The 21811-nt window shown below is 39.3% G+C and overlaps 1 protein-coding gene across 1 annotated transcript; it reads left to right on the forward strand.

Moving 5' to 3' along the window:
• The first annotated feature begins 1305 nt into the window (after positions 1–1305).
• Positions 1306–21189, forward strand: coch (coagulation factor C homolog, cochlin (Limulus polyphemus)). Its single transcript, XM_088354297.1, has 13 exons — positions 1306–1432; positions 1586–1626; positions 4606–4647; positions 4719–4887; positions 10529–10662; positions 10731–10829; positions 14569–14716; positions 14813–14916; positions 16051–16277; positions 18276–18390; positions 18458–18601; positions 18676–18936; positions 20683–21189. Exons 1-13 carry the CDS (start codon positions 1323–1325, stop codon positions 20853–20855), a joined length of 1767 nt encoding a protein of 588 aa, XP_088210423.1. The 5' UTR covers positions 1306–1322; the 3' UTR covers positions 20856–21189.
• The last annotated feature ends 622 nt before the right edge of the window (positions 21190–21811 follow it).

The following is a 21811-nucleotide window of genomic DNA, read 5'->3' on the forward strand; positions in this document are numbered from 1 at the left end:
GTGGTGTTGCTGAAGGACAGGGGTGATGGCGAGAAGGGGTTTTGGCGATAATGCGGGCAATAAACATCATTTCCAACAAGATTAGATGTGGCCCTCCTGGATAAAGACGTGGTCCCCGGGGTGAGAGGAATCTTTTATTATGTACTCCAAATGGGGCAGAGGGAAGCTGATAATTTTCTGGGCTGTGTTGATGACTCTGTTTTAGGTTCCAAAAGAATCAGTGAAAGGTGAACATTTTATAACAAGCAAAAAGGTGCTGCCAGTCTGATCCATTCAGCTGTTTGGATTGGTCTGTGGTCGGGAGCTGCAGTAACCTATTTGACCGCCAGAGTGAGTGAGACCTCACGAAAGTACACTACACGACAGCAGATGTTTACTGATTCCGTTGGTATTTATTGGGGTTACCTTAACATGAAACCTAGCAAAAGACACTCACAGAGGCCTAAAGTACAACTGTGTACATTTGTAGAAAAATCAGTTCAGTCATTTCAGTGCTTATAAGCCACATACAAACACATAAATTGGGATTTGTAAAGTAGTTTATTTAGATTAGATTTAGGTGGATCGATACATTAGATTTTTAATTTTTAGAATTGGTATAAAATCCTCTAGCATTATTTTAACAAATAAAAGCACCATGTATACATTTTTTTCAATTACAACAACGATATTAAACTGAAAAGTCATTGATGCACAGGTTAAGAAGGGGAGTCTGTTTGGCCAATCAGAATGCAAATCAGGTAAGTGGCGTGACCGTGAAAAGTGAGCCGCGTTATAGCGAGGGTTCACAATATGTGAAAGAACGGCAACATTTTTTTTTAATTAATAAAAATTAGGCACTTTTTTCGTTAGATATTGTTTTACTTTTTTGAGGAGTGAGTTATTTTTAAAAGTAAAAAGTAAATGGAAAACGTAAAATAGTTTGAGTGGGCGGAGTCATTAGCGACGTTCTCTGAAGAGAAAATGGCGAATGGGCCTCTAATTAATCGTTACCTGACTAGCATTAACTATTAATAATTTCATTTTTTTGTGAATTTTCTTGTACAAAAATTAAGAAATAAGTATTCTGTGTGGCTTGTTTGAACATTTGTCGATTATTTTGACTAAATTGAGGCAGTTTAGAACGTCAGAATTGTGTTTTTCTTTTTCTGATAAAACCCTAAACAATATAACACATACAAACAAGCTTACGGGTATGATTTAGTATTTTTATTATAAAATATTTTTAAAATCTAGTTTAAAAAAAAAAGTGAGCGTTTTATGTTCGTTCTTGAGTTCCTCGAAGGCCTGCCGCCTCCGCTCCAGTCTGCGCGCTTGTGCGCATGCGCGCGATCCTATTTAAAGGGCCCCCGTCAACAACCCCTCTTCATCTCGTTCTTCGTCTCTCGAGAATTTCAATCATCTTTTGGATTTTTTGGGAAGCTGAAAAGCGGTCAGTATTTTTTTTATTGTTATTTGTCATTTTATTTGTATTTTCGTGTGTGTTTGCATTCTTCTTGGATCAACTCTTCATTTATATAAATGCTCTCAGTGACGCCTCGTTTGCGTGATGTGTTCACGGTCCGTTTATTTGTTTTTGTTTTAGGAAATTTCAGGCTGCCCTGATGTCTCGGTTCTTTCTCAGCGGTAAGGTTTGTCAATGTTATTTCAGCCAAATTTGAGAAAATGTTGCCTAGATTAACAATGTAAAGGAGGTAATCTGGGTGAATTCATAATTTTGTTAATAATATTGCTTTATTTTGAAATTTACTCTATTTTTAACCTGTTTTCCCTCCCCCAGTTTTAGTATATTGGTAATTTATTTTCTCAAGAAAAACATCAATACTCGAAATAAGCAAAAATGACCTCCCAGTGGACAAAAATAGATTTATTTTACTATATTTTAACAGTTTTCGACTGATGCATGTTAAAGAAAAGTGCTAAAAACTGTTAGTTTTTAGTAAGGAAATGATCAAAATGAGGTAACATTTATTATTACTATGTTCTATTTTTTTTGTAAAATATTTTTTTAAATGAGGAACATTTTATTATGTTTTTACTTTTTAATTTTGTTATGTTTTTTTGTAATATTTTGATTATCTGCCAGTGGAACGAACCATTTTTTTTTGTTTGCACATTTTTCTTGTTAATTAAAAAAGCAAACATTTTATACCAGTAAATAAAATGTTTTGTTTTTTAAACTGTGTTCTTTCTTTTTTATCTAAAGTAAAATTAGAAAATTTAAATTAAAATAAGCTTACATTTTCACCAGTGGAACAAAACACGTTTATTTTCTATGATTTTACTTTTTCTGTACTAAAACAAGAAAATAAGAATTAAAATCAGCAAAATTATACATAAAATTTTACTTAATTATATGTATTTGATTCGTTTTTCATCACAATAAGTAATCAAATATAGTATACTATATGATAATTAATATATGTACAATAAATTAAAAAAAAAACAGTATGCTGCCCCCTACTGGTATGGATGAATATTACAGTTCATAGGTTGATCACTGAAAGAAAGCTAAAATGAAAATATTGTTTTTATAAAAATCAGATTTCATAGCGGTTGAGTGAGCCTATTTAACCCTACTTCGAATTAGTACAACCTTGTAATAACACGGTAATAATTTGATAAATTGATATTTCAGAATACATTAGAATAGGTAGAGCTTTTTGCTATTCAGCAACACAAAAGTAGCTCTTACCTCCAAAAAGGTTGGTGACCCTCTGCTCTACACATTTTTCCAATAAATTCTGTTATATCTCTGGGGGCCGGACTCGTAGATGAGACAGAGAGAGGGGAAAAACAGAGAAAAAGAGAGAGATACAGAGAAAGGAAGTTGGAAGAAAAAAGAGTAAACCGTGAAAGAGAGAAAACGAGACACAGGAAGAAAAAGTAAGAAGAAATTTGAGAAAAAGAGAAGAAAAAAAAGAAAAGAAAAGGGAGAGAGACGGGGAAATAGAAAACGAGCGAGAGCAAAAGAGAGGGAAGAGAAAATTAGAATGTGAGAATAGAAGAAAAAGACGCAAATAGAGAAAGAAAAAGAGAGAAAAATAGAGAAAGGGAGAGAAAAAATGGAAAAGGGAGAGAAAGAGGCAAAGAAAGGGAGAAAGGAGAGAGAAGAGGGAAAAAAGAGGGGAAAAGAGAAAGAGAGAGAGGGAAGAAGAGAAAAAGTAGTTTGCAATAATCTGTGGTCTGTGCAGCCCTTTGAGACTCCTTGTTATAAAGGGCGTCACAAATAAACATGATTTGATTTTGATTTATTTTATCCCTGGTAATAACATAGTAATAACATATTATTAACATCATATGTTGTTATTGATAGAAATGCATATATAATTGGGAGTCCTTTGTCACACATGTCAAAGTCGCGGCCGGCGGGCCTCATCTGGCCCACGAGAACATTCTCTACAGGCCCAGAGTTGATCCTAATTCATTATTAGACCTGGCCGCAGATTGCAGACTGCACAAAGACTACATTTCCCACAATGCAATGATAGACTGAGAGAAATCACGAGTTTGATGTATTTTTGCCCTTCAAAATAATTGTCTAGCTACTTCCCAGTGTGTGTACATGTAACAGACTCACATGTTCCCCCCCAAAAATGCATTATTCTTGGAGGTTAGGTTGCATAGAAGTTTGTCGTTAAATGAATTTGCAAATATATCTTTAGTTCCTATTTGTTATTAGAAACTATTTGATGATTGGATCAAATGTATGATCATAATAATACCAAAACCTGTGTTCCATATCGATATAAATATACCACCGTCAGTTACTTAAGAGTGTTGAGGCTCATTGTGTCATTTTTGTCCTTAATAATGGTTTCAAAACAAGGTGCAAGCAAAGATCTTCTGTAAAAATGTCCCCAAATACTGCAAAGGAAAAGGATATCATCATATTAACCTTCGTCGCAGACTCCACTGAGCGAGAGATCGAAGGAAGTGCCTTCCGCTATGTGCAGAGATCTGCCCACCTCTTCTGCTCACCCAATCAAATTGCTCTGAGCGGTTAGCTGGCTGTTTACAGTTTTTTTCTGGGTTTTCATGTTTAAGGACTGTACTTCCCAAATCCATTCAATACTTGGACTGAGCAATTAGGTAAAAAAACACTGGACCGTGTGTACAGTAAGATCAAACATCTAGTTGGATCCGGCCATCTCTGTCTGTCCCTCACCCCCTCATACACTCCCGGGGGAAAACAAAGCCTATACAAAAAGGACAGTACAAACATCTTCTTTGTTCCTTTATCTCTTTGTTTTCCTTATATCCTTACTGTAAAATGTGGAACTGGAGTGTCACGTCCAATTTCGTTGTCACAATATATCCCATGTTGTAACAATGACAATAAAGGTATATTCTATTCTATTCTACATAGTTTAATGAGCTCCAATTTAAAGGATTTCTTAGCGACTTACTAAGTTGGTGTGACACCCTAATTGTAAAATGTAGTTCAAAATATTCCCTCTATACACTAGACTGAACCATTTCATTCAATGTCTCCTTCGCATGTACCACTAATCCAATCCCCAAACTTTCGTACGATGAAGAAAAATGTGCTCTGGTAGACTTATCTCTCATAAAAAGTTCTTTGGGTTTTTTCCCCCCCTGCAGGTCTTGTTTTGCTGATGTGCTGGCAGACTTGTGAAATCTCCGGTAAGTCCCTCTCATCTCTTCAGTTGGTTGTCGAGAGAGTGCTCTCATATTTGAAATATGCTCTCATTTAGCATCACGGGCGCTAACCTGCGCCACCCGCGGTGCCGACCTGGACCCGTCGGAGATGGCGGGCGGCGTTTTGGTGTCCTGTCCGGCAGATTGCTCGCGGCAAAGGCTTTCCGTCTTCGGCACTCGCGTCTACGCCGCTGTGTCTTCCATTTGCGGTGCCGCGCTGCACAGGTTAAATGTCACACGGGAATGTGTGAGAGTTTGTGTGAGTGAGACTTGTGAGAGGGAGTTTTCTTACTTGGTAACAGAATATTTTATTAAATCACTAAACACCCAGAAAATTACTAATAAACAAGTGTTTAAATTGTATGTTGAAAAAAATCTGTGTTGTATGTGAGTGAATTATTGGTCACACAGGGGAATGTGTGAGAGTATGTGTGAGACCTCTGAGAGGGAGTTTTCATTCTTGTTAGGATAATATTTTCATAAATCACTAAACCTTCAGAAAATTACTTATGTGCATGCAAGTGTTTAAGTAGTTTGTTGAAAAATTCAGCATTGTATGTGAGGGATTTATTGGTTTCAAAAGGGAATGTGTGAGAGTATGTGTGAGACCTGTGAGAGGGAGTTTTAATTCTTATTAGGATAATATTTTCATAAATCACTAAACCTTCAGAAAATTACTTATGTGCACACAATAGTTTGTTGAAAAATTCAGCATTGTATGTGAGGGATTTATTGGTTTCAAACGGGAATGTGTGAGAGTATGTGTGGGACTTGTGAGAGTTTTATTTCCTGTTGGAAAGATATTTTATTAAATCACTAAACCCGCAGAAAATTACTTATGTGCATGCAAGTGTTTAAGTAGTATGTTGAAAAATTCAGCGTTATATGTGAGAGATTTATTGGTCACCCAGGGGAATGTGTGAGAGTATGTGTGAGAGTTGGGAGAAGGAGTTTTCTTTCCTGTTAGGAGACTATTTTATTAAATCACTAAACCCCCAGGAAATTACTTAAGTGCATGCAAGCGTTTAAGTAGTATGTTGAAAAATTCAGCATTGTATGTGAGTGATTTATTGGTCACACAGGTGAATGTGTGAGAGTATGTGTGAGACTTGGGAGAAAGAGTTTTCTTACTTGGTAACAGAATATTTTATTAAATCTCCAAACACCCAGAAAATTATTAATGTTTGTGTAAATGTTTTAGTAGTATGTTGAAAAAAATCTGTGTTGTATGTGAGTGAATTATTGGTCACACAGTGAATGTGTGAGAGTGTTTGTGAGACTTGTGAGAGTTTTATTTCCTGTTAGGAGAATATCTTATTAAATAACCAACCCCCAGAAAATTACTAATGTACATGCAAGTGTTTTAGTAGTATGTTGAAAAATTCAATGTTTTATGTGAGTGAAATATTGTTCACACAGGGAATGTGTGAGAGTGTGTGTGAGACCTGCGAGAGGGAGTTTTCTTTCCTGTTATGTCATTTATTACACCATCAAACCCCCAGGAGATTACAAATGTATGTGAAAGTATTTTACAAGTATGTTGAAAAAAATCAACATTGTGAGTAAATTACTGTTGACACGAGAAATGTGTGAGAGTCTGTGTGAGATCTGTGAAAGGGATTTTTCTTTCCTGTTAGGAGATCAGTAAACCCCCTAAAAATTATTAATGTTTGCTTAAGTGTTTTAGTAGTATGTGGAAAATTTCAGTTGTGTATGTGAGTGAATTATTTTTGTTTCCTGTGTGTGAGAGCATTTTGTCAGTGTATACTGTAAAACAAAATATGATGTGTATGTGTGAGAGTGTTTTAGAAGTTTAATAACATTCGAGTGCAGGTCAGTAAACAATGTGTGGGAGTATTTCTTTAGTGGATGATAGTCTTTTGAAACCTGTACAGTATATGTGAGTTTTAGTAGTATATTGAAAGAAATAAGTAGGAGAGATCAGTAAACTATTGTATGAGAGTGTTTTAGAAATATACTGAAAACATTTCAGTAGTGCAGGTCAGTAAACAATAATACTGTGTGTGAGAGTATTTTTTATTGTAATAGAGCCTCTTCCCACTTAAAATATTTTTCATGTGTGAGAGCGTTTTAGTAGTATGTTGAAAAAATACATTAGTGGAGGTTAATGACTAATGATGTGAGTATTTTGAAATGGATGATAGCAAAACTCATTTAATTTGAGTTTTAGTACTTCAGTATATTAAAAAATGGTAGTAGAGGTCAGTGAAGTATGTTGCTATGTGTGAGAGTATTTTATATTGTATTAGAGCATGAAAAACTGCATTTGTGGTCTTGTTTTTGTAGTATCTTGAATACATAAAATTTCTACTGTGTGAGAGAGTATTTTTTTGTTGTGTTAGTGCCTGCCAAAAAAATCAAGCATGTGTGAGAGTGTTTTAGTAGTATGTTGAAAACATTTCAGTAGGACAGGTAAGACAATTATGTTGCTTTGTGTGAGAGTATTTTTTGTGTATGATAGCAAAATGTTTTTGATATATACAGTATGTGAGAGGGTTTTAGTAGTATGTTAAGAATATTTTAGCAGTACATGTGAGTGAATTGTTTCTACTATAAGCCCATTTTACCAGGGTATTCCATCAAAAGTATGTGCATGTGTGAGAGTGTTTTACTATTAGTAGTGCATGTCAGTATGCAATGTTGCGATGTGTGAGAGTATTTTTCAGTGTATGATAGCAAAAGATTTGTATTGCATATGAATGAGAGTGGTTAAGTAGTATTTTGAGAATATTTCATTAGTGCAGGTGAGAGAACAATGTTCTGGGCTGTGCGTGAGAGTATTTTTTAAACTGTATCAGGAAAAAAAAGTACGTGCCAGTGCAAGTTTTAGTACTATTAAATGAGAATAGTTTTTAATGCATTATACAAAACAATTTTAATCGCGTGAACATGTTTCAGTAGTATGTTGAGAAGAATTTATTAGTATTTATGAGAGAATTGTAGAAGTTTATTGGAACACTCCTGCGATGTGAGAGCTGATTCATGTGAGATCAATTGCAAAATGCAACTCATTTTTAGTCGTTTGTTGTGAGAGTAATCAGTAGCAATTTTTTGGGTGCTTTTTATGTATGAGTGAAGGTGTTTCTCTTTACCTGAGAAACAATTTCCTTTTAGTGCATGAGAGTATTTAGGTGAAGAATTGTTTTGGTTTTAAGCGATCATTTTAGTTGTGTCGTGTGTGAGAGTGTTTCAGCAGTCTTATTGAAAGCGTTTCACTAGTGCAAAGTAAGTGAGTGATCTCAGTTTGTGTGAGAGTTTTCAAAAAGTAAAGAATCCTATTTGTGCGATCAAATGAGCTGTGTGTCGTGAGAGAGTGTTGAAGCAGTCCTGTTGAAAGTATTGCAGTAATGAAAAGGATGTGAGTTTTTCATTGTGGTGTGTGAACATGTATGTTGGTTCAAAAGGGCCTTTTCTGTAGTATGAGAGCGTATTTCAGTAGTTTTCCAAATCAATTTACAGCCACTTATGTGAGAGTTTCAGTATTGTGTGTAAGTGTGAGAGTATTTCAGTCGTGAAAAGTATGTACATTTCTTTTAGTTGTGTGTGTATGTTTCACTAGGACTTTTTCTGTAGAATGTGAGAGCATTTCAGTATTTCTTCTAATCATTTTACAGCAACGCATGTGAGAGTTTCAGTATTGTGTGTATGTGTGAGAGTATTTCAGTCGTGAAAAGTCTGTACATTTCTTTTAGTTGTGTGTGTATGTTTCAGTGGGGCTTTTTCTGTAGAATGAGAGAGCATTTCAGTAGTTTTCCAAATCATTTTAAAGTGCACCTGAAAATATTAGTAATGCATGTGTGAGAGTGTTACACAAGTAAAAAGTCTGTACATTTTTCAGTTGTGTGTGCATGTATCGTTAGGGCTTTTTCTGTAGTATAAGAAAGCAATTCAGTAGTTTTTCAAATCATTTTACAGCCATGCACGTGAGAGTTTCAGTATTGTGTGTATGTGTGAGAGTATTTCAGTAGTGAAAAGTATGTACATTTCTTTGAGTTGTGTGTGTATGTTTCAGTCGGGCTTTTTTTCTGTAGAATGAGAGAGTATTTCAGTATATTTTCTAATCATTTTACAGCCGTGCACTAAAGAGTTTCTGTAGTTTGTGTGTGAGAGCATTTTAGTAGTGAAAAGTATGTACGTTTTTTCAGCGGTGTGTGTGTTTTAGTAGGGCTTTTCTTGTAGAATGAGAGAGCATTTCAGTAACTTTCCAGATCATTTTACAGCCGTGCATGTGGGAGTTTCAGTAGTGCGTGTATGACAGTGTTTCATTCGTTTTCAAAATAATTTTAATGCAGTGCATTTCAGAGTTCAGTAGTGTTTTTGTGAGAGCGGTTCAGTAGTGAAAAGAATGTACGTTTTTTTCAGTTATTGTATGTTTCAGTAGTGCTTTTTCTGTAGAATGAGGGAGCATTTCAGTAGTTTTCCAAATCGTTTTAAAGTGCGCGTGAAAATTAGTAATGCATGTGTGAGTGTTTCACTAGTAAAAAGTATGTACATTTTTCAGTTGCATATGCATGTATCATTAGGGCTTTTTCTGTAGTATGAGAGAGTATTTCAGTAGTTTTCCTAATCTTTTTAAAGTGCTCGTGAAAATTTTAGTAATGCATTGTGTTTCACTAATAAAAATTTTCAGTTGTGTGTCCATGTATTATTAAGGCTTTTTCTGTTGTATGACTTTTTCTGTAGTACGAGAGAGCATTTCAGTAGTTTTCCAAATCATTTTACAGCCATGTACTGTACATGAGAGTATCAGTATTGTGTGTATGAGAGTATTTCAGTACTGAAGAGTATGTACATTTCTTTCAGTTGTGTGTGCATGTTTCAATATGACTTTTTCTGTAGTATGAGAGAGTATTTCGGTAGTTTTCCAAATCATTTTACAGCCGTGCATGTGAGAGTTTCAGTATTGTGTGTGTGTGAGAGTATTTCAGTAGTGAAAAGTATGTACAATTCTTTTAGTTGTGTGTGTATGTTTCAGTATGACTTTTTCTGTAGTATGAGAGAGCATTTCAGTAGTTTTCCAAATCATTTTACTGCCATTCATGTGAGAGTTTCAGTATTGTGTGTGTGAGAGAGTATTTAAATAGTGAAAATTAAGTAAATTTCTTTTAGTTGTGTGTGTACGTTTCAGTATGACTTTTTTTGTAGTATGAGAGAGCATTTCAGTAGTTTTCCAAATCATTTTACAGCCATGCATGTGAAAGTTCAGTAGTGTTTGTGTGAGAGCGGTCCACTGGTAAAAAGTGTGTACGTTTTTCAGTTGTGTGTGCATGTTTTAGTATGACTTTTTTTGTAGTATGAGAAAGCATTTCAGTAGTTTTCCAAATCATTTTACAGCCGTGCATGTGAAAGTTTCAGTATTGTGTGTGAGAGTATTTCAGTCGTGAAAAGTATGTACATTTATTTTAGTTGTGTGTGTATGTTTCAGTATGAATTTCTCTGTAGTATGAGAGAGCATTTCAGTAGTTTTCCAAATCATTTTACAGCCACGTACTGTACATGAGAGTTTCAGTATTGTGTGTGTGTGTGAGAGTATTTCAGTAGTGAAAACTATGTAAATTTCTTTTAGTTGTGTGTGTACGTTTCAGTCGGGCTTTTTTTCTGTAGAACGAGAGAGTATTTCAGTAGTTTTCCAAATCATTTTACAGCCGCGTACTGTACATGAGAGTTTCAGTAGTGCGTGTATGAGAGCGTTTCACACACGTGCGAGCACATCTCGTGTCGAGGGCGCCGTTCAGGAATGCGGCCGGCGAGGATTAGGCGAGTCCCTGCGGGGCCCCGCCCCCCTCCCGCCTCTCTGGTCAGTCATGTGACCTCAAATCCCCCGCCGTGATGCGTTTGTGTGCAGCGGCATCGTGGGAGACGGCGGCGGCGAGTTCAGGGTCAAGCGGCTGCCGGGCCGCCAACGCTACGTCGGGTCCGTAGCCAATGAGGTGCGATCACAGGACTTGTCGCGCTGGAGCGCCTCCTTCAGTCTCAATGGTGAGTATTAGACTAAAATATTCGCCTGATGGGGGCGCCGGAGAGGTCTCAGATTTTTTGTCCCCCAGTGCCGAAGGGCCGAGGACCGCAGGAACTGATCCGGGACTCGGAGACCACCACGAAGAAAGTCACCAAGAAGATGTCGGCAAAAACTGTAGGGAATAAAGGTAATTCTTGTCCTGTTCCTTTTTTGTTCTGCGCTGTCCTGTGCCCTGTTCATGTTTTTGTCCTCGATCCTATCTCAGCCGTTTTTATCCTGTCCCAACCTTTTTGTAACTTTCTCCCCTGGTCCTGGAACTTTATATTTAGTCCCAGAATGGCCGCTCTAATATTGTCCTGCCGCAACACTGTCTGTCCTTTTCAATGATGTCTGCTGTGTTCAATTTCAACCTGTCCTGTGCCAGTACATCTTCTGGTCATGACATATTCATGCTAGCTCAACTATTCCTATACTTTCCATTTATTTTTGAATCTGTCCCGTTCAATCATTTTCCTTCGCTTCCATGTCTCCTTCTGCCAATTCGGCAACTGTCCTGTCCCCGCTTGACCTCTCCAAACCTCTCATCTCGAAACTTTTTTGTCACTTTTACCCCCTGTCCTGTTTCTCTTGATTTAGTCCCAGCATGTCCCCTGTCCTTCCCTTTTTGTTTAAGCATGTTGTGTCCTGTTTTTCCTTGTCCAGTGCTAGTTCCTTTTTTTACCCTTTTTGGCCCTTCTGTGATGTTTTAATCATTTCTGTCCAATTGTGTCCAGTTTTCTGTCCCGTTCCTTCACTTTCTGTCCCATCCTGTTTTCCATGTACATTTCAGCAATTTCACTGATTGTCTTGTCCCAGTCTGTCCTCATTCACCGGTTGGATCCTTATCTTTTTGGTTGCTTTCTCCCCTGTCCTTTTTTTGTCCTGGTTCTTCTGTGCATTTGTTAATATCATTTCCATTCATGTTTTAATCCGGCCTATTCATTTGTGTCCTATTTTCTGTCCTGTTTCTTTACTTCCTGTCCCGTCTTGCCCCACTTATCCATTTCAACTATAGTCTTCTCCTTTTTAAACTTGTCCTGTCCCAACCATTTTTGGAAATTTCTCCCTGTTCTTTTCTGTTTTGTCCCGATCACTTTTGCTTTTTACTTTACTTTTGCATCTCTTTTGCTTTTCTAATGTGTCAGTTGTGTCCTAATTATCCCTGTCCAATGCTAGTTGATTTTTGTCCTTGTTCTTCTGTGCACCTGTTACTGTCCTGTCCAATTGTGTCCTATTTTCTGTCCTGTTTCTTCACTTCCTGTCTCATCTTGCCCCATTTCCTCCCTGTCAACTATAGTGCTCTCCTCTCTTAACCTGTCCTGTTCCAACCATTTTGTCACTTTCGCTCTGTCCTGTTCCTTTCCGTTTTGTCCCCATCACTTGGTATCACACACGCTCGTTTCTTTTTGTATTTTGTCTGTTGTGTCCTATTTTACTCTGTCTAGTGTTCTATTTTGTTTTTTGTCCTGTTTCTTTTGTGCACCTGTTACTATCCCTTCCATTGATGTTTTAATCTGTCCTGTCCAACTGTGTCCTATTTTCTGTCCCTGTTTCTTCACTTCCTGTCCCGTCTCGCTGCACTTATCCCTCTCATCTATAGTCTTCTCCTCTCTAAACCTGTCCTGTTCCAACCATTTTTGTCACGCTCACCCTGTCCTGTTTCTTTCCATTTTGTCCCATCACTTGGTATCACACCCTCCTTTCTTTTTCTAGTTTGTCTTTTGTGTCCTATTTTACCCTGTCCAGTTCTAGTTTCGTTTGTTTGTTTCTCCTATGCATCTGTTACTGTCCTTTCCAATAATGCTTTAATCTGTCCTGTCCAATTGTGTCCTATTTTCTCTCCTGTTTCTTCACTTCCTATCCCATCTTGTTGCACTTATCCCTTTCATCTCTCGTCTTGTCCTCTCTAAACCTGTCCTGTCCCAACCTTTTTTGTTAATTTCTCCCTGTCCTGTTCCTTTCCATTTTGTCTCATCATTTTGTCTCCTTTCTTTTTCTAGTTTGTCTTTTGTGTCCTATTTTACCCTGTCTTGTGCTTGTTCATTTTTGTCCTGTTTCTTTTGTGTACACGTTACTATCCTTTCCATTGATGTTTTAATCCGTCCTGTCCAACTGTGTCCTATTTTCTGTCCTGTTTCTTCACTTTCTGTCCCGTCTTGCCCCACTTATCCCTTTCATCTCTCATCTTCTCCTCTCTAAACCCGTCCTGTCCCAACCATTTTTGTTAATTTCTCCCTGTACTGTTCCTTTGTGCTGTCCAGACTGCCAGATGGACATTGCATTTATCCCTCTCATATATAGTCTTCTCCTCTCTAAACCTGTCCTGTCCCAACCATTTTTGTTAATTTCGCCCTGTCCTGTTCCTTTCCAATTCGTCCCCATCACTTGGTAACACACCCTCTCCTTTATTTTTCTAATGTGTCAGTTGTGTCCTATTTCCCCCTGTCCAGTGCTAGTTCCTTTTTGTCCTTGTTCTTCTGTGCACCTGTTCAACTATAGTGCTCTCCTCTCTTAACCTGTCCTGTTCTAACCATTTTTGTCACTTTCGCCCTGTCCTCCTCCTTTCCGTTTTGTCCCCATCACTTGGTGTCACACCCTCTCCTTTCTTTTTGTACTTTGTCTGTTGTGTCCTATTTTACCCTGTCCAGTACTATTTTCTTTTTTGTTTGTTTCTCCTGTGCAACTGTTACTGTCCTTTCCACTAATGTCTTAATCTGTCCTGTCCAAATATTTTCTTTCCTGTTTCTTCACTTCCTGTCCCGTCTTGCCCCACTTATTCCTTTCATCTATAGTCTTCTCCTTTCTTAACCTGTCCTGTTCCAACCATTTTTGTCACTCTCACCCTATCCTGTTCCTTTCCGTTTTGTCCCATCACTTGGTGTCACACCCTCTCCTTTCTTTTTCTAGTTTGTCTTCTCATCTCTCGTCTTGTCCTCTCTAAACCTGTCCTGTCCCAACCATTTTTGTTATTTCTCCCTATTCTGTTCCTTTCCATTTTGTCACATCATTTTGTCTCCTTTCTTTTTCTAGTTTGTCTTTTGTGTCCTATTTTACCCTGTCCAGTGCTAGTTTGTTTTTTGTCCTGTTTCTTTTGTGCACCTGTTACTATTCTTTCCATTGATGTTTTAATCTGTCCTGTCCAACTGTGTCCTATTTTCTGTCCCGTTTCTTCACTTTCTGTCCCGTCTTGCCCCACTCATCCCTTTCATCTCTCATCTTCTCCTCTCTAAACCTGTCCTGTCCCAACCATTTTTGTTAATTTCGCCCTGTCCTGTTCCTTTCCAATTCGTCCCCATCACTTGGTAACACACCCTCTCCTTTATTTTTCTAATGTGTCAGTTGTGTCCTATTTCCCCCTGTCCAGTGCTAGTTCCTTTTTGTCCTTGTTCTTCTGTGCACCTGTTACTGTCCTTTCCATTGATGTTTTAATCTGTCCTGTCCAATTGTGTCCTACTTTCTGTCCTGTCTTGCCCCACTCATCCATTTCAACTATAGTGCTCTCCTCTCTTAACCTGTCCTGTTCTAACCATTTTTGTCACTTTCGCCCTGTCCTCTTCCTTTCCGTTTTGTCCCCATCACTTGGTATCACACCCTCTCCTTTATTTTTCTAATGTGTCAGTTGTGTCCTATGTCCCCCTGTCCAGTGCTAGTTTCTTTTTTTGTTTGTTTCTCCTGTGCATCTGTTACTGTCCTTTCCACTAATGTCTTAATCTGTCCTGTCCAATTGTGTCCTATTTTCTTTCCTGTTTCTTAACTTCCTGTCCCGTCTTGCCGCACTTATCCCTCTCATCTATAGTCTTCTCCTCTCTAAACCTGTCCTGTCCCAACCATTTTTGTTCATTTCTCCCTGTACTGTTCCTTTACATTTTGTCCATTGTGCCGTCCAGACTGCCAGATGGACATTGCAGTAGTGATGGACAGCAGCTCCAATTTGGGCCGTCGGCGCTTCAATTTGCAGAAGATCTTTGTCTCCAAGCTGGTGTCCATGTTAAAGGTCGGAGTCAACGGGCCCCACGTGGGTATCGTCCAAGCCAGGTAGCGTGAACCCGCTCGGACGTTTTTGCTAACATTTAGGCTAACGGCTAAAATTTCTAGTACAAAATGAATATGTGTCCATTTTTTGGAGTACAGTGATGTCCCGAGAACCGAATTCCTACTCACCAATTACACGCAACCCAAAGAGCTTTTGTTTGCTATCAAGGAGATCCGACACCTGGGAGGGGAAACCAATACAGGTACATGTGTCTGCTAGCAAAAAAATCAATCATAACACTGTCAATGTTCCCTGTAATTTTCCTTACGGTCCGAGCGTTCACACAAAGTCGGTGAGCAACGCTTGAAACAACAGTGAGCAACGGCAATCCCAAGTGTGGCAAGATAATTCATGATCAAACATGTTCAAAAGTTGACATCAAGTTACATTTTGCTGAGTTTCCGGCAATGCAAAAGTATTTTTCTCTTTTGAATGAATTGACTCATGTACAAACGCCGTTTCTTCTTACAATTCTTTCACAAGATATCCATTTCTTTTTATTTCCTGATATATTTTGTCGCATAATATTAACATTTTTGGGGGCTTATTGAGTCGGTTGTAAGATACAGAACTGTACTTAATCACATTTTTAGTGGAAGTACAATGTTGGCAACAAGATTCACTTGATATCATTGGAAATTATTTGAATGCAACACAAACTTTTTCTTATTTTTTCCCGTGTTTTTTTCTACTTTTCTTTTAAATTCCTTTTAATAAAAATCTCATTGTGTTCATTTTTTCCGAGCTGTTACTTTTTTCTTTTTCTTCTCTATTTACTTTTTTCCTACATTTCTTTTTTTTCCTTTTTTCTGGCTTTTTTCTGAATTTTTCCTTCTTTTTTTCTCTTCCTTTTGTTTTTTTTTTCTCAGCTTTTCACTACTTTTTCATTTTGGTATTTTTTTCTTTTTTGTTCTATTCCCCCCTTCCTTTAAGTTATTTTGTGCATAGTTTTACATAATATTTGGTCATGTTGGGATTAAAGAAGCAAAAACAACCCGAAGAGCCGTTTAGGACCCGAAAGAGCCGGTTCCTTTTAGTGAGCCGAGCCGAAGTAGCCGGTTCTCGACCAACTCTACTAACTTTACTCAACTTCGTTCTACTTCGACTCGACTTCAAAATACCGCATTTAGGACACAACGTCAGGGGAACCCGTGTATTTTGACCTTCATGCACTGACTTTGACTTAAGTCGCTTCTTAATTAGTCATTTTGAGCCCTGATTTTTGTGCGCTGGCTAGATTTTTTTGTGTGCCGAGAATGTGCGCAGCTTAGAGGGAACACTGATCACTGTCCCTTTAATTGCTGGCTCATTCCGGAAAATTCTTTTGTGGCGGCAGGCAAGGCCATCACGCACACGGCGGAGACGCTGTTCACGCAGCGTAGCGGCGCAAGGCGCGGTCATCCCCGCGTCATGCTCGTCCTGGTCGACGGTTGGCCTTCGGACGACCTTGAAACGGCCGCCGCCTCCGCTCGTCGCGCCGGCGTCAACGTCTTCATGGTGGCCGTCACCAAACCGGCGGCCGACGAGTTGCCCGCCGTACGCGATCGGGACTTCGCTAAGAAGGTAGGCGTAAAGGCAGGGGATGTAGGCTCGATCCCATTACTTCCCCTTCCACTTATTTATCTTGCTCTGGTTCTTTGGTGAGAGCTAGGGGATATTCCACTGGGAATTTGGAACCTACTTCCTGCTTAGGACAAATAACCCTACTCAAAACAGTAAAATTGGATTTGGTTGATGATATCTGCGCTTCACTTTAGTTTATTCTTCCTCATCTTCTCCACAGCCAACACCTACCTCTGTGCTTATTTTTGTCTCACAGCGCCCTCTGCAGGAATATATGTGTCAAAACACATCATAAAAACATGCTACCGGATTACAATCCCACCTGTCTTTAAAATGGCTAAAGAAATATCAAGTAAACTGGCTTATTTATGTATTGCTTGTTAGCTAAAAGGTAATAGCGTGATTAAAGTATATTTCATTTTACTTTGGTGACCTAAAAATGATTTTTCAATACAAGCAAAATGGCCCCCAGTTGCCAGGCCAACTGAATATAACATTATTTTTGTTTTTAAGTTATTATATTACTAAATATGATAATTTACTCTTCTATTGGGTGGAAAAAAATGAATCGACGGAACTAATGCTACACGTAGCAGTACACAGCAGTGGCCATTAGGGGCGCTAGTGCTCAAGTCAAGCATTCTCAAATAAGGCCTTATCGGCATTCAAATGTCTTAGATCCAATTTTTAAAGTCTTAAAAATTTCAACATATATATATTTTATTTTTATATATATTTACATTTGTATAAACTAAAAAGATTTAGTAAAAAAAACGTGTTTTTATGTATTATGATACATAAATGAATGAATGTAGCAAAAGAATAAATAGGTAGTTTTCTGCCAGGTTTTATTTATCGTTTTTTTTATGTCTAAAATGTTGGAAAGTGCGATTTTTTTTTTCAGATTAATTAATAAAGTCTTAAAAGTCTTAAATCTAAATTGATGGAGGAACCCTGGTATCACAATATATCGGATATTTTAGATGACAGGTTAACTCCAAAATAAGATAAAGCTACATGCTTTTGCTCCTAGAGCACAGGTGTCAAACAGGAGCCCGCGGGCCAAATCAGGCCCGCTAAGGGATGGAATTCGGCCCACGAGTCAACACTCAGAGAAGCGCAAGAGAAAAACAAGCTGCAGGTTGAAATATGTCCACTTGATGTTGCCAAAGCCAGGTGCCTCTCACAAAGACACTGTACTTGTATTTATTTCTCTCTCTCTCTCTTTCTTTCTCTTTCTCTCTCTTTCTCTTTTCCACCCCTTTTCTCTCTCTCTCTATCTCTCTTTCTCTCTCTTTCTCATTTCCACCCCTTTTCTCCCACTCTGTCTCTTTCACTCCCTGTGTCTCTCTATTTCTCTTCCTTTGATGCTCTTTGTCTCTTTCTCTCTCTGTGTCTTTTAACCTCTTTTTCTCTAACTACCTTTTTTCCTTTTCTCTTTCTCTCTTCATACCCTTTGCGCTTTCTTTTCTCTTTTCTCTCCTTCTGTCTTTCTATTTCTCTTCGGATTTCTTTCTTCCTTTCTTTTCCCCCTCTCTCACGACTTTTTATCTTTTCTTTCTCACGCTCTCTCCCTCTCTCTCTTTCTTTGTCCCCCCTCTCTCTGTTTCCCTCCCTCTTTCTCTTATTTCTTTATCTCTCTTTTTCTTTCTCTTTAATCTACTCGTCCGGCCCCCGACAGAATGTTTGTTCTATGGTATGGCCCCCGAGTTAAAATGAGTTTGACACCCCTGTCCTAGAGTCAGTCAGTAATGCTGAGGAGGCGTAGCTAGGCAGAAGCTAGGGCGCTCCTGATCTAACTCTGTAAAAGTGGGCTCTTCCGTCTCCCTCTATGCTTTGCTGAGAAATGGGACATTCTTCGTCGCCAGGTGAATATGCTTGGCTAGACTAAGGAGCAAAATGGAGGGGAAGGGGAAGGTACAGTAATGGGATTACGCTTTAAGCCCCGCCCAATTGGACAATGGCACCAAAACGCTACACATTTCATGTCGGTTTCAGGCTGTGTGCAGAGACAACGGTTTCTTCGGCTACCAGATGCCCAGCTGGTTCGGGACCACCAAACACGTCAAACCGTTGGCCCAGAGACTCTGCTCGCTGGACGGACTTTTGTGCAGTAGGACAACAAAAAACATAAACCGAACCCCGACACGCCAACAACACGTTTTTGTCCCGGTCCGCAGGTCGCACGTGTTACAACTCGGCTAACATCGGTTTCGTGATCGACGGCTCGTCCAGCGTCGGCGATCCCAACTTCAGGACGGTCTTGGACTTTGTAGCCGAGATCGCTAGCAAGTTCGATATCTCCGACATGGGCGCTCGCGTGGGTGAGCGCCCCCGTCTGTCCGGAGGCCGGCAGCTCACGTGAACCCGACGAGATCTTTACCGTTGGTCGTTACAGGCGCCGTCCAGTTCACGTACGACCAGCGGTTGGAGTTCGGTATGGGAGAGCACGCTAGCAAAGACGACGTCATGTCCACCCTGAGGAACATCCGCTACATGAACGGCGGCACTGCCACAGGGGGCGCTATCACGTTCGCCGCGCAGAACCTTTTCTCCCGGGACAGGTCGGCGGGCACGGGGCGCAACTTCATGGTGGTTGTGACGGACGGCCAATCGTATGACGACGTGAGCAGCCCCGCCATGGCGGCGCAGAGTCAAGGTGTGTACCGGGACTTAGAGTGCCACGTTATTGCATGTAATAAGGATCCACACTTCACGGTTCAGGTAGTGTGTCTTGGGCAAGTACAGCCTGGAGGTGCCCATCCCTGATGTGTGGGAGAGCTATAAATTGGCTAATGATAGAAAATACATCAGGCAAGAGACTTGTTAAGTTTTTAACCAGCTGCAACTCGCTCGTCCACACTTACTCACTCCCCCTCAACCCCCGTCTGCCTCCGTGTTTTATTGAAATCACAAGACATGGAAAAGTACTGGTATGTTGAGACAAAAGACAAAAGACCACCCCCCTTGATTAAAGTACCAACACCTTTAAACAAAGACAGGAAGACTAAGAGACAGCCAACTGGAACATCAACTGATTAGAAATACACACCTTGAGCAAATACGTTTAAGCCTACTTTACATCTCTCCAGACCCATTTTGGGGGCCAAATGAAACTGATAGTTCTTATTTTTATGTATGTATACCAGCTGCAGGAGAGGGTCCCTGATCTGATTCACTACTTTTCACTACGTTTCACAGCTTTTTCCATAATTTGCACTATTTTTCAGTACTTTTTGCTATTTTTTTGCTAGTACTTTTCAATACTGTTCAGCCCATTTTCATACTGTTCAGTACTTTTGTGTACTTTTTCCATACACTTGACTATTTTTACCACTTTTCACTGGTTTTCAGTACTTTTTCCATACTTATTATTGATTCCATTTTCCATATTTTTAGTACATTTCAGCACTTTTTCCTTACTATTTTTCACTATTTTTCAGTACTTTTTCCATATTTGTCACTATTATTCAATACTTTTCCATACTTTCATACATTTTAACAAGTTTTCACTACTTTTTTTTACTTGTAACTCAGTACTTCTAAGTACACTTGACTATTTTTACCACTTTTCACTAGTTTTCAGTACTTTTCCTATACTTTTTACTAATTTTCAGTACTTTTCAGTACTTTTTCCATAGGTTTTACTATTTTTCACTACTTTTCAGTCCACTTTACATACTTTTCACTCCTTTTTCGTGATTTCATCCTTGGCCTACAGTTTCTAATCGCTGGTGTAGCATGAATAAAAGTAAAAGGTATTAGAAAGGCGTGTTTCAAGTACAATCCAAAAACCAACCCAAACCCCGAGAATGATAAAAAAATATTTTATCCGAGCGTGTCTCAGGAATGCACATACTTGCACACTCATTATAAGGAGCTGGACAGAGGCTGCAATGATGATATAAGCCAGGAGATGGCGGCTGCGAGTAAAAAGTGTCACGAGGGGACCGGACCAGAACGGAGGCAGGCGGCAGGAAGGGAGAACTCACTTGCGTTGACGATTAAAACTTTTATTTAGCAAAATAAAAGTCGTCCAAAACTCCGGGACAAAACAGAACAAAAACAGGCTTTTACTCAAAACGTGAAAACACAGGTTTCCTCCGAATCAAACAAAACAGGACAGAGCAAAACAGAACGGAAAATGCAGACAGAAAATGCAATGAGCCAGCACCCGCAAAACCCCAAACCCCCCTTAAGAAGCAAACGCGCAAATTAGGCGATCTGCTTCAGCTGTTGCCCAGGGGGCAGGGCCAGCCGGTTGCCACGGCGACCGTGCTGAACACGACAAAAAGAAGTTCCAAATTCCGTACACAGTTACATGCCTTATGTTAGCAGTAATAAAAAGGCAAAGTTGCTGAAATTACTTACTTGAATTTGTAACGTGAAGTCGTCCTACCCTCAGGCATCAAGATCTTCTCTGTGGGCGTGGCTTGGGCGCCCACGGAGGACCTGCGTTCGATGGCGTCCCAGCCCAAAGACGATCACGTCTTCTTCAGCCGACATTTCGAGGGACTCGAAGAAATGGTGGACGAAATCGTTCGCGGGATCTGTCGCGATTTCGAAGTCAACAACTGAAAAAGACGCCTGGCCGTATTCGGATCCGTCGCCACGTCGTCACGTGTCATTTACTGGTGGACAGGTGATGCGGTTTTTTTCATACGTTTTGCCATTTTGGTCTTGGTGGGGGGACATAGCGCATGTTTTTTCAAGAGATCACATAATATCGGTGGGGACGAAACATCGATTGCTCGATATTGTTGGGGACACCTCCGCTACGTCCACTACACCCTTGAATTTTCCATATGTTTAACTTCAACAAATCGAAGATTGTTGAGAATGTAACGATTGGTATTTTGCTGTTCTTCTGTATTTATTTTTACCTATTTACAAATAAAGACATTTTTTTCTATTTATTCCCCCTTCCTTGTGATTTGTCTTTTTAACTAGAAATCTACTGTTCTCGTGTGGACAAACCATCATGGATTAAGGATTACAATTTGTCACTTTAACTAGAACTCTACGGTTCTCGTGTGGACAACCCATCATGGATTAAGGATTAAAATTTGTCACTTTAACTAGAACTCTACGGTTCTCGTGTAGACAAACCATCATGGATTAAGAATTAAAATTTTGTTAGGTTCAAGTCCCCAACATTTTTAATAAAACGCTCTGAAATAAAAGAAGACATAGAGAATCGGTTATTTAGAATTGGTTATTTTATTAATCATCATTATGAGAGCCGCGGAGACCAAGCTGTTAGAATCTCCTCCTCGCTCGCTCGCTCGCTCTGCTCTGAAGACGTCCCCGAACCCTCCCTCCTAATATTTAGTTTTTGCCCTGTAATACATGAGTCTCGATTTACTGAGGGGCGGGGATTCTATCTAACAAATCGAGACCGTATTCTAACTTTTGCTACGTAGAGTTAATTAGTCTTCTTTTGAAGGCCTGCTTTCCAGCCGATGATGAAAGATGACCTCTGTCCTGGGCAAACTCCCTTCCTTCTTCCCAGGCTCTTTGGTGAAGAACAATCT

This window comes from Urocampus carinirostris, chromosome 15 (assembly GCF_059441175.1).
Source record: "Urocampus carinirostris isolate Australia breed hairy pipefish chromosome 15, RoL_Ucar_1.0, whole genome shotgun sequence".
Lineage (NCBI taxonomy): Eukaryota > Metazoa > Chordata > Actinopteri > Syngnathiformes > Syngnathidae > Urocampus > Urocampus carinirostris.